Genomic DNA, 13,035 nt, shown 5'->3' on the forward strand with positions numbered 1-13,035 from the left:
GCTTTTCTATTTTACACCCATCAGTTTGTCACCTGTAGCCTATTTGAGTTTCTGTTTGAAGGCACCAATGTTTTTAGCAATTAGCCTATTAGCCCTCCAGTTACATAGCTGGCACATTTGAGGTCTCATTCGTGGTGTGTGTATTTGGCAAAAATGATATTCACTTTCTTTCCTTTGTATTAAATGAGAAGAACGATAACACTATCACAACTACCAGATGATTAGCCAAATTTAGCCTAGCCTATATTAACTCGCCAGCCCAAAATTAAAAAATACAGCTACCGACAATTAACATGTATTCTGTTTAATCCGAAAGGAGTGGTGCTTTTACTCATCTCTTCAAGAAAGCAAAGTGTATTTATTTCCCAAGCTATTGCTTTAAGTTGCTATAAATAAAGTCCATGATTAAAGCCATGCTAATTTGTCTAGCTTAGCATTAGCATTTAGCCTATTAGAGCCCCAGTTATATAGCTAGCACAGAGGCTAGCATACAAGTAGACCAGGATCACTCATGAAGAAGATGAAAAAACAACCAATATTTTTTGTCATTAAAAATGACTTGTTTACAAATATTTGAGTTCTTCATTTTTTGGGGTATTAATTCATGCACAATTCAGGAGACTGTTGAGTTCAAAACTTCAGAACAAAGGAAGAAGCCGCTCCTGTCCCTGCATGGACTTTTCTCGTCGGTCTCCAAATCAAAACAGCTGGTTCAAGTTCAAATTAACTGGTATTTAATTACTTAACAAAAGCGAAAACAGTTACAAACTGAATACACTATTAATAGCAATATGTTCCATGGAGCAGAGACCACATGTGTTTCACCCAGCAGACCGGCGAATTCCGGTTAGCTGTAAAGCAAAAGTCACGAGGTCTGATTCTCTCCTCAGAATCACTGTCTGTTGTTTCAAATGTCTCTGGAATGACTCATATCAGCTCAATGATTGGCTGAAATCCAACAAGCTCCTCCTTGGCCTCTGACCCGATGGTCCGTCCTCCGTTGAGGCCAGTGTGTCTTTCCTTGACCACTTCCTGCTTCCTTTTTGAAGACGGTGCCTCTGCTGGGCTCATCTATTACCATACCTGTAATACCCTCTCTCACCTAACACCTAATACATTTCAGCAAATCTTCTTCACAGTGTTCAATACATTCAATGATTATACTTTTTGGTTTAAGACTTCTATAAGTAAATATATTGTGACATATAATATCCACCACTCGGAGTCCTTTTAAACATACTAGGAATGCTTTTAAACTTAAATTTCTCACAAGACTAACAGCCACAAACATGAATTATCTTTTTTTAAATTTGATTTAAAAACATCCACATCCACATCCATTGCATTGAGGTCACAGTTTGTACAACCCAAAGGCTGTGGCTGCTTTCTCGTAGTTCACCAGGGAGAGGTCTAACACCCAGACACTGAGCTGGTTTCCTGTCTCCAGTGGGATCACCTCTCCCTGCGTGGCCGTGCACAGGTGAGGGATCGATGCCGACCTGCTGTCGCTGTGCAGATTGCAGTAGGCCTGCATCACAACCGTGTCCTCTACTGTCTCGTTCTTCCTCAGCATCACCCTGCTGACCAGCGGTTGCTCAATGTCGCCCTTCGAAAAGGTCACCCTGGAGTAGATGTAGTAGTCACCGGGCTGCAGGATAGTCAACCAGCTGTTTCTGTACTTGATGCTCCTTCGAACTGATTGGTTCAGGTCCCACTGGAGATAACCCTGTATAGATTTCTGATTCCATGTGTGTGATCGCGGCTCAACCACCATGCGTGCTAAGGCTTTGAATTGTTGCTGGTTTGTTGTTTTCTGCTTTTCTGAAGAGGGAAGCTGCATTCCGCCTTTGTGGTAGAGAAAGATGAATCCTCCGACCGACAGCAACACATTCAGCGACACTACACCAACCAGAATACGGTGGAAAGACTTGTCGTGGCATTGTGACAGAAGCGGAGCCGCCGGAGTGAGGACCGGGTCGGACCTGCTGCGGCGCGGATGCACCAGTTCCAGGCTAGTCTGGTGAGTGTTGACCATGATGATGAGGAGTAGTGAAACCCGGAGAGGCCTGGCCTCCGAGACATCCCATTCACTTCTGAGCCACACCTCCCTCAAGGAACTGAGGTTTTCTGAGTTACTTCCTTTTTTCGATAACAAATGAATGTGAGAAAATATAAATTGACAAAATAGCAGAAGAGATGGGGAAAACAATGGTGATTGTGAGCAAATAAATAAACTAGAAAGGTCCACTCAGTAGAGTGCATATCTCCGCCAGGTGTGTCTGCAACAACCACTGATGTTTACAGTACACTAGTACAGCTAACCAGTGTACTGGTAGTACGGCTAACCAGTGTACTGGTAGTACACAGAGGTGCACACTCAATCAGTCATGGATGCACAGTCACACACACGTACGACCGCGCACACAACCTCTCGCCAGGCTTACGCTTGATCTGACCCCCTTGATTAACAAATTAATTTTACATCTATGGCATTTCTTCCTAACATCGTCCGACATTGTAGCCTAGGTTTGTCTTTTTAACTTCCTCTTCTAACTCTTAAACACAAGTATATGTTGTCATGTCAACACATCACCTGTCGACTTAAAACGACGTGTCATTCAGGTGGATGCATAGGTCTCTAGTGATGGAAATCCTTTAGACTGACGATGGAAACAACGAGTTGACAATTCTGTTTGATGTCAGGCAAGTGCAAAGAATAAAATCATATCAAACACTCTCGTAGAAAGTTGGCACAGAGCAAATTTCCAAGGAAATGGGTAATGCTTAGACTTATGATCAGTATCGACTGTAATAAATTGCCCAAAACAAATAATTTAGAAACAATAAAACAAAGAAACATAATATCCAAGTCCATGCTTCCTTTCCTTGAAAATCTGCTCCATGTGCCCCATTTCTTTGACAGTGCTGGATTTCATTTAATTGTTTGCAGATGATGAACTTATCTCCTAACAAGACATTTCCTCTCTTGCATAATTCAGACGTAATCACCTCAAACCGACCGTGAATCCAGACCTCAAACTACACGCTGGTTTCCAGAGGGGTCTGTTTTCTCAGTTTGGTCCTCCCCTGTCCTCCTCCCTCCCTGCCCCCCCCCCCCCCCCTTCACTCTGGCTGTGTGTGTGTGGCATGTGGTTTGGATTCCTACCCAAGGACTATTCACTGTGGGAGAACAAGGCCCCCCAGTGTGCTCTGTTTTTTCACATTCCTCGACCCTGACATCAGCCCGGCTGCAGGAAGGACGCTGCCTCAATAGCGAAAACGGCTGTGTGCGGGAAGAGGCCCCCCCTTGACCCCGGCAGTCTGGCTGGCGGACCCCGCCAGGGTGGGGGGCCCCCGCCATTTCGGACCGCACAAGCCCCCAACAACAATGCAATCAAAGGGATGCTTTGCATACCACATGTTGTTTTGCGGCATAAATTATATGGCGATGCCCAGCGATGGTTAAGATGGATTATCCCCACATAGACGGCGGGCCATATGGAAATTTAGGTCACATGCTGAATGTAAATATTATGCTTTGCGAAATTGCAGCGTGAAGGCAACTGACGACTTGTTTAGGGTTGGTTCCAGGCCTGTAGCATTTCAGTGTAGTACAGATTCTATCGTCAACTTTTAGCATATTAATACACGGTGAAGGTTTAGCAGAGAATGTGTGTTGGTACTTTTCTCTAAACATCAAGCTGTATCAAGTTTTAAGTTTTAAATTCATTAAGGAAAAATCTTGGGTTTGACTGGTCTGTGTGTCTATGATACACAGGATTCAGCATGCTAACAGGCTCATCATGACATGCTAGCAGGCTTAGCTGTATCATGCTTCAATTTTGACCTGTTGATGGCGCTAGAAGAAAAGTGAAGGGATTGTTGAAGATATTACACTTCATCTTGAGGTAAACTTGAATGTCTGTACAAAAGAAGCATGGCAATCCATCCTACAGCTGTTGAGACATTTCACACTAAACAGGCTGTTCTCATGCAGCGTTCGTAGCTATACCTACGAATAGTTAATGCGCTGTACGATGATCTTTTCCAAAACCTATCCAAGTTGTTTCCTGTGAAGACGGAAGTTTAGTCTGTATGTAACGAGCGGAAATTGATACGTTGTTGCACATTCGTAGGTAAAACGGATGAAAAATCATAACTTTTCGTAAGATATCATACAAACGTTTTATGAGGATACGTTGCTCAAAACCACAAATATCAAAGACCCTGAGATTCATCCTGAGGACCATGAATGTTTCGTGGAAATCTAATTAGTTGTTGAGATATTTCAGTCTCGATCAAAGTGGCGGACCAACATCACCATCCATACTGTGGATCTAAAAATCATAGCCTACAAATCAAGAGAGACTTAGAGAAAAAGACACAATTATAAACTTTGAAAGTGAGGCAAATATATAAACAACAAATTATATTGCTGATGCAACACAAAATACAACAATAACAGACTTTATATTCATGACTGAAGGAACCTGGCACACACTAATAACCTGTTATCTTGCACCAAAGATGAGTCCGGACCTCAAAGTCCCTTACGTTTGGACAACTTGACATATAATGAAAGGGTGCAGAGCTGAGCAGTACAGGTATTTAACCCTTTAACAGCCACCCACCTGTTTGTGTTTAGATGATAACACAATAACAATGTTTGGGAGGATTTATTCAACTGCTTTAAAGGCAGAAGTAAAGACAATAGTTGAATCTATTGATTCATTTATTAGCTGTTCATATTCAAGTAGTAGGACTCCTTCAAACTTCTACATATGGGCTGTAAAAAGTAATAAAATTGCCTATTTTAATTACCCAAGTTTCTTTCGATGAACTTGCACAATGGTCCTGATGTTTCATCCATGCTGAGTGTGTTCAATGGTTGTGTGAAAGAAACTTGTGTTTTTCTGGAAAGCAACTCATTTAAAATCGACGCTTTGTTCCTGTAAATCATTTTTTATAAATCATTATATTTGTGGATTTTTTTCTTTTTCTCTCAACACATTTTTTCCTTATAAGGCAATCTGTGTGCAAGAAAGACTGACCTTCAGTTCAGCATGGCTAAAATTGGATAAAGACTGGTGAGGAATTCAGGATTAAAGATTTGTTTATCGTCATTACTCAGTACAGAACACAAGAAAACTCAAGTAATGTCCCTTCTACTTAACTGAGCAAATACATGTTACTGTTCGGACATAAAGCTGATGGCGTCTTCAGTTTTTGCTTTCATGGTTGTTGTTTGTTTCATCCTGAATATTTTCCCTGCTGGTCATTCGATGAGGTATTCAGGCTCTTGGCCGTGCATTCACCTCCAGATGCAGCCTTGTGTTGAGTTTTCCGTAAGCAGAAGGCAAGGCCGTGTGTGTGTGTGTGTGTGTGTGTGTGTGTGTGTGTGTGTGTGTGTGTGTGTGTGTGTGTGTGTGTGTGTGTGTGTGTGTGTGTGTGTGTGTGTGTGTGTGTGTGTGTGTGTGTGTGTGTGTGTGTGTGTGTGTGTGTGTGTGTGTGTGTGTGTGTGTGTGTGTGTGTGTGTCGCTGCGTGGGAGGGCGAGTGGGTTGGTATGTGGGGGAGGGTGGGGGGGGGGGGATAATGGCTGAAGAGAGGAGGCGTGGGAGGAGGAGACATCAAAGACGAGGGGAAATCGGATCCCCTCGTTCACACAAAGCAGGCCGTGGGGTTCAGAGACAAAGGAAACGCGATCCACCACGTGACCGTGAACGCCACGCATGCCTCCCCCGTCTGGCTCCATTCAGCTTTTCACTCATTCAAACTTTATCAGACCCAGTTCCACAACAAGCACTGAGACCACCGCAACTGCCCCCTTTAATGTGAAAGAGTTTCTATTTAGTTTGTTTATTTATATATATATATATATATATATATATATATATATATATATATAAATATATAAATATATCTGTTTTGTTCCTTTTTAGAGTTTTTAGTTGTATTTTTGAAGACGTTTTTGGTTGCTGTTTTCCATTGTTGTTCGAGGGAAACCACCCTTTCTTTGTTATCGATGCCTTTTTGACGATCATACAGAAATGTCAAACAAAATATATGGAGGTGTAAAATATGGGGGAATTTTTCTGTTTCATTTTGTGTACCCCAGACGTTCTCCTACGCACCTGTCGACCTGCTGTTGTGCAACAGTTATTTTTTTTTGGGGGGGGGGGGGGACTGCACCAAATAATATACTGCAGACGTTTTACTTGTTTAGAGTCATATTCATGGTCACACTGGTAAAATGACAAAACAAAGGGAATTAGAATCACGCAGACTAAGATAACGGTGATGATGTAGAGTCAGACTTCATTTTTATTCTTATAATTCTGACGAACATTGTGATGTGTCATTTTGATAAAACTGAGTTTGTGGATTTAATTCCTGACCTTAAGAAGAGACATTTAAAGACAATCCGTCTCCTACAAATATAATGAGTTCTGTCCCCCACGGACTCAAAGCATTGCTGGATGCTCCCTTTAAAATTGTATTACATTAGGAAAAGTACAATACCTGACAAAGACCCAATTTGGGCTTGTAAAGTTGTACTTTTTCTATTGGAATAAAATAGATAGATGTTTTAAAGGAATCAGCCAGGAATCCTTCAAAGGCAGAAATCACAATTATAGACAGTTTTATGCACTTGGATAAGAAGTATGTCTGTGTGAGTGTGTGTGTTTATATTACATTATTTCTTTTACAAAAATATATTTTTCTGCATCTGAAATGTCCATGTTCTCATGTGAATCTGGAGGCAGCTTTTTAACCGCTACAACAGGTTATTTATGAACAATAGACATGAACTATGTTTTATCATTATTGCTATTATTTTGTAAATATGGCCTTAAGAACATGGCTGTTTCCACACTGTTCAGGTCTGGGTATATGCATGTTTACATATGCAGAATATTTCAGAGAGTAGCTCCTGTTTGGAAAACACAGAGGACTGCAGTGGATTGAGCCGTTCTCAGCAGATGTTAAAGCTGAGACGACATTTACACCTTTGTTTGGCGTAAAACATCAAAAACCAGCTCGGTTGGTCAACACGCTTTATGCTGGTAATCCATTAAAGCCAAGTCACATGATTTCTGAGCATTGGTGTCCTTACATTTGATACAGTTCCCAGTTGCGTCCAGCTGGTTCCACCAATCTGACAGAACAGCACTAAGGCCTGTTCACTGCACCGATTAAAGCAGCAAAATCAATTCATTTAAATGCAATCATGGTTCATCTTTTGTGTTTTAACTTTGGTGAACTTTGACACCTAAATTTGTGCTGGTAACCAACAACAAACAGACTCAACAGTGTTGACATGTGAGGCAACAAGTGTTCAAACTGGAGGAAGCTGTTGTTCTAGCTGTGTTGCAACATGAAGTTATATTTAACTTGTTGCCGTAGAAGCTGTTCCACTAAAGAGGCATGGATTGTAAACACTTAGGAGACAGAGATTGATGGTACAAATATGTCTTTTGTGCTTCTCAACTCTGAAAACAGTGATAGCAATGTTAGCTGTTAGCTCGCCACCTACAGTAGTCCACCAGCTAGCCCCGCGAGCAGTCGCTACGTCAACAAGCCTTTTGCGCTGCGTATCTTGATAAACTTAACTGTGTTCTGACCGTGATCTGACTTCTTCTCCATTTGTTTCCTGAGTCAATAACTGTATTATCAATCCATCTTTTGTAGGTTTATACGTCCTGATTGTACCATGTTCTATGTGTTTTTATAAAAAATTAGAGGGAAGAAAATTCTTATTGGAGACCTGAGAGAAAACTGAGGAACCTTTTGTTGTGATGTAAATTTGTCTTAATGGTGGATATCTCCTCTTGGAAAGAAACTCCACATATGGTATACTTTGCATGTCATGATTAGGGTAGTATGGCTGAATTGCACTACATTTCAGTAGCTTACATTTGGCCAAATTTCATAACAACCTTGTTGTTTTACCATGGTGACATCATGCACAGTCAGCCTTTACTCATCACGCAGGCTCCTCAGTAATGCAGTAAAACACATAATGAGGAGGGCAAGTGCAACATCAAGAACATTTGCCTCAACATGTCCAACGTGTTCTTCCACGACACCTCTCACCTTTACTTGTCAGGCTGACGCCCTCACCAGAGGGACGACTAATGTGTTGATGGGTGCTTGAGTAATACAAGAGTTCTTTTCCCATCACCAAGTGTCTGGAAGGGAGCTGTTTATCTGTTCTCCTGCGGGTTTACAGTCTTTGTTTTCAACTGTACCACCTTTATGACCTTTCATGGCTTTGGCCCCTGAAATTTAAAATGGGATACTTCACCCAAAATAACTAAAAGGTGACTGTAAAAACCTCTCAAACCAGCCGGGCAACATTATTATCGTCTCTGCATCTCTATGATCAAGATGTCCCGTTCTGATTGTGTTCTCGAGGCTCATGATGGACCACTCCTTTCCCACAAAACTTCATTCATGTAATTTGTCATCCATTAAAGGAATTAGAACATTCTGATTGCATAAATGAAACCTAATTAGTCAATACTGACACATCTTAAAGTCCCAGTACATGTTGTATTTATGTGACTACACCTTTGCACTGACGCTGGGTGTGACTAGAACAGACTGCAAGTCATTGCTATATTCATGGCTGCAGAGCTGCTTCTTCTAACCATGTACAGGTATAGTTAATAGTTACTTTGTAGATTAAGATCAACATATAACCAGTATTAACATATATTGCATTTAAACCAACAGTATATAAAGTTATTATAATAATTTTACACGATGAGTCCTTTCTGGGTTTATACTCGGACAATGTGCCATTTAATGTGTGATTTATCCAGTATGTATGGAGTGACAATTGATCAATCCATAATGTAATAAAAGATCAACAGAACAGATGTAGAATTGATAAAATAATATCTGTCAAAATACAAGAAATATGAACAACGAAATCACAATAAATGTATTGAAATAATAGGAAATTGATTCCTGAAATGCATAAATAAAATCATAAAACAACGATCAAAAAGTCCTTTGTACTTCCAAATCATAATGACTGTTTTCAAGCAAGGAGATAAGTTGTATTTGCTTGTACTAAAGCCTGTTCCAGTCAGAGTGAGTCGGCTTTCTTCCTTATATAGAAGTTCCGGGATGTAAACTACAGTCATCAGCCTTTTTTGAGATAATAAATGCTCGGGTAAATGCTCAGAATGTCTTTGTAGATTAGTTTGTTCTGGTATGTGAGTCTATGTACAGACAGAGAGGTCTAACCAACCCTATCAGACAGTACACAGTGATAGGACACTGCCGGTAATAAAGACAGCCACAGCAAACCGAGTCCAAAGAACGAAAGGCTTTGAGAAGAGTAATCAACTCCACCTTCAGCAACTACAATATTTAAAAGGTGCTCACGTGTCCATCAGTATCAAAAATTGAATGATGTAACACTCTTAAAGAGGTCATTCTGCATAATGAGTACTTTAAGCTGATTATACTATAAGTGTAAGTTTGCATGCAGGACTTTTTCTTGACAATTTTAGTCCCGCCCCTCAAACACAGACTGGCCAATCATAGCATAGCATCTCCGACCGTGGTCCGCCAACTATCCGCCTCTGCTCCGTAGAATCTCATGCAATCGTTTCACATTTTCTTTATATTCAGGCTGGTTTTGTGTATTTGTAGCTAGTCATGTTTAAACGTTGTGTAATAGTGACACTCGTTACCTGGAGAGGTTGGAAGGAGATATACGTTTCTAAAACGTTACGTTTCTACATGAAAACTAGTGGCGCTAACGTTAGCAGGGTACGTTAGCACAACAGGAGCTTTAGCACTTCCATGCTACGCTAGCTACTGAAGATATTGCAAATGTATTTAATGATTGTAACAGTGAACGATCTACCCAGTTTTACAGGAAGTGTTTCTTAATTTCACCGTCTTCTGTCTCGGTCACCAGCTGATGTGGTGGTGTACTTTAACACTGAGATCTGTAGCTTTTTTCCAGGAGTGCAGTTAGTGACAGTGTGGGCTCTGACAGCTTGACAGAATGGCAGTAAGGGGCGGGGCTTAGCAAAGGGTCATTGAGCACTTTTGCATCTCATGTATTGCTACTTTTACTGAAACCTGCATTAGTGGATTTGTTGTGGCCACTGGGGGCAGTGCTTCATGCTGTAAACACAAAAGTTGTATGGTGGTGAACTTGTTAGCAAGCAGTGGCTTAATTACACAACCAGCCGACAACAGAGCAATGCTAGCATTCATGTGGTCAATGTAAGACCAATACTGACATTGAGCTCTGGTCACGTTTTATTCATTTCCTCACACAAGATGTCATTTATGTATGTATGTAAGTGTATATGCAGAGGGCCAGCACAACAGACCAGCTTTCCTCCCCAAAGCATGAGGCTGCAGTGCACCTGCTTCAAGTACATACATCCACCAGTAACCATGAAGTTGTCGGTGGCCTTCCAATTGACCATACTTAATTGATAGCATAATCCGAGCTCTCAATACCCTCGTTAATTGCCTTTTACGCACAATAATCTCTTGGAAGGCAGATGTTGTCTAAACTAATCTCCAAGCTAAAGTAAAGCTAATTAAAGAGTCCCTATCCATAGCTATCAATAACCAAGGAAAATTACCTGAAGGAGGTTGCGTCTGGGATGAGTGACTTGGTCTTTTACACTGACAAAATGATTTAATTACTAAATTTTGTGAGCACAAATGAATGAAAACGGGAACAATTTAATTAAGATTGAGGTAACAAATTATATTTTGTGTGCAGGAATTGATAAATCGTGGCCTCAACATATATTTTTACACAATGAACATCATGCTGTATTGAAGAAGACTTGAAACTAGTGATTGAGACCATAAACTCATGTTTACAATGTTTACTGAGGTAATAAATCAAGAGAGAACTAGAGTCATTTTCTCATAGACTTCTATACAACCAGAGGACCCCTGGTGGACACTAGAGAGAATGCAGCTTTAAGACACTTCCACATCGGCTCACTCGGCAGAACCGAAAGTCGCCGCCTGGTAAAGCCACGGCGAGCTAAAAGATGCTAAAAAGCTCTGTGCAGCTGAGTGATGATTCTCTGTGGCGTCGTCATTATGAGCGAACCTCTTTCACATTACACGTGGTTATTTGAGCTAATACCTTAGCTCTTACCACTGTAACTAAAGTGCCCTATACCTCATCATGAGCTAACTGCTAACCCCTGCTATAATCAAGTGTAACCATTGCCGCATTTAACTTCCATCTAATTGCTCATAACCTGATATATTAAACGAGTGGACTGAACACCGGCGCCACTCCTCTCTGTACAAACTTATTCAGTCCCCATTTAATTATGGGTGAATAAACAGAACACTTCCTCAACAACATAGTGTTCTATGTATCTAATGACTTTTAACTCTGTGTTCTTTGGCACACATTCAGGCGAGGGAACAACACCTTGTGAGACTTTAACTGCAACATAGCATACACTGCTCTGAGAGACTGGTTCGGGACAGCTTTGAGATTGATTTAGTCTTCGCACAGTACGACCCAGTGGAATGTTCCTCATGTGGTTTTGTGTTTGGTATTCACTCAGTGTTTCGGGGCCAAGTGGAATAAAAGTTCTCCACTGGGAACATCACAAACACAGCGAAGGAGAGCGCTTGTGTTTGCTGTCAACACAGCTAAAGTCCTCCTGCTGTGATCACGCTGCACACGTAGCACACACACACACGCACACAAAGGAAAAAGAGAAGCAGAAGAAGGGGCTGCATCTTTATGAGACAAAGACCTTTTGTCTTCCGGTTTGGAAAAATGTCACTCGAAAAAAAAAAAAACGCCTCATTTGCCCCCTCTAGTGGTGGAAACTCCACACAACGAGGATGTCTTACAGGAATTCCATCAATGTATTTCCTCTTTTCAGTGAATGAGGAAGCAGGTGGTCTGAAGGTGTCTGTGAGAGGAGACAATGCGGATGTGTGAGAGAGGAGCAGAGGGACGAGGAAAGAATTGTGATCATTTGTCCCACAAAGAGGGAAAAAGAGTCCTTGTTATCGCTTTGGTTTTCGTCCCCAGAGGTTCCTGTGTTTGAATATGAGGGGGAGCCCCGCAGGCTTCCTGTTGAAGCGGTAGAACCCCGCCTCATCAGTCACATTCAAAGTTGCTTTATTGGCATGAATTGAAAACATAAGTTTAGTATGTCTTGCTTTTGTCTTTTATTATAATAATGACTTTATTTATATAGAACCTTTAAAAACTGAATTTACAAAGTGCTTTGACAGACAAAGCAGCAAAAGCTAAGCAATAATAACAATAACAGAAAGCTCAGTGTGAATTATTATATATTATTGTGAAGCACTTTCTCACCTCTGCTCTAGAAAGGTGCTAAATACGGTAAAATAAAGTTACTTGTACTTTGCAAAGAGTTCACACTATACTCTATATACAATGCAACAAGACCATGCAGACAAATCATAAAAATAAATAAATAAATATGATAAGATCAGATATAGTTTTAAGGATTTGTTTGCCGTTTCCCCCTGTTGTCTTTGTGCTAAGCTAAGCTAGAAAAATCGTTTAAGCTTATATATAAATATTGAACTGTCCCTTTAACAACTGAACACGATGACTTATCGTAGTGTTGTTTCTTCCCTTCAGCATGTGACTTGCTCTGACATATTCTCTTCTCAAGAAAATATTGAATTTTGTTTTGCTATTTGAGTAATATTCTGGAAAAGAAAACTCGGTCAACATGTCTTCTATGAGCTGCAGACGTGAGCGGATCATGAGACAATGAGCCTGATCGTAATCTATTTGTACGAGTCAAATTAGCATTTATACAGAGCTTGAAAAGAAAAAACAGATGACAAGTTGCATTGATAAAGGGTTTAGTCAGGTCACACGGTGCACCTGTTAACGGTAGGGAGACAGGGTAAGGCCTTGCCTTTGAGCAGCATGTGAAGCAAGACACACAGACTAATAGTTGTGTTGCCTTTTTGTAGTTTTTTTTGTCTGTTTGGCCTCTATTTGTAGTTGTTTTGTGTCTCTTTGT

General features: G+C 40.8%; 1 protein-coding gene across 1 annotated transcript; it reads right to left on the reverse strand.

Annotated features, from left to right (window-relative positions):
- Positions 1-723: 723 nt before the first annotated feature.
- Positions 724-2,164, reverse strand: LOC142937985 (tumor necrosis factor ligand superfamily member 6-like). Its single transcript, XM_076081139.1, has one exon. The coding sequence runs from the start codon at positions 2,033-2,035 to the stop codon at positions 1,352-1,354; it is 684 nt and encodes a 227-aa protein (XP_075937254.1). The 5' UTR covers positions 2,036-2,164; the 3' UTR covers positions 724-1,351.
- Positions 2,165-13,035: the final 10,871 nt, after the last annotated feature.

This window comes from Anarhichas minor, unplaced genomic scaffold (assembly GCF_050575085.1).
Source record: "Anarhichas minor isolate MPS153535 unplaced genomic scaffold, ASM5057508v1 ptg000079l, whole genome shotgun sequence".
NCBI lineage: Eukaryota > Metazoa > Chordata > Actinopteri > Perciformes > Anarhichadidae > Anarhichas > Anarhichas minor.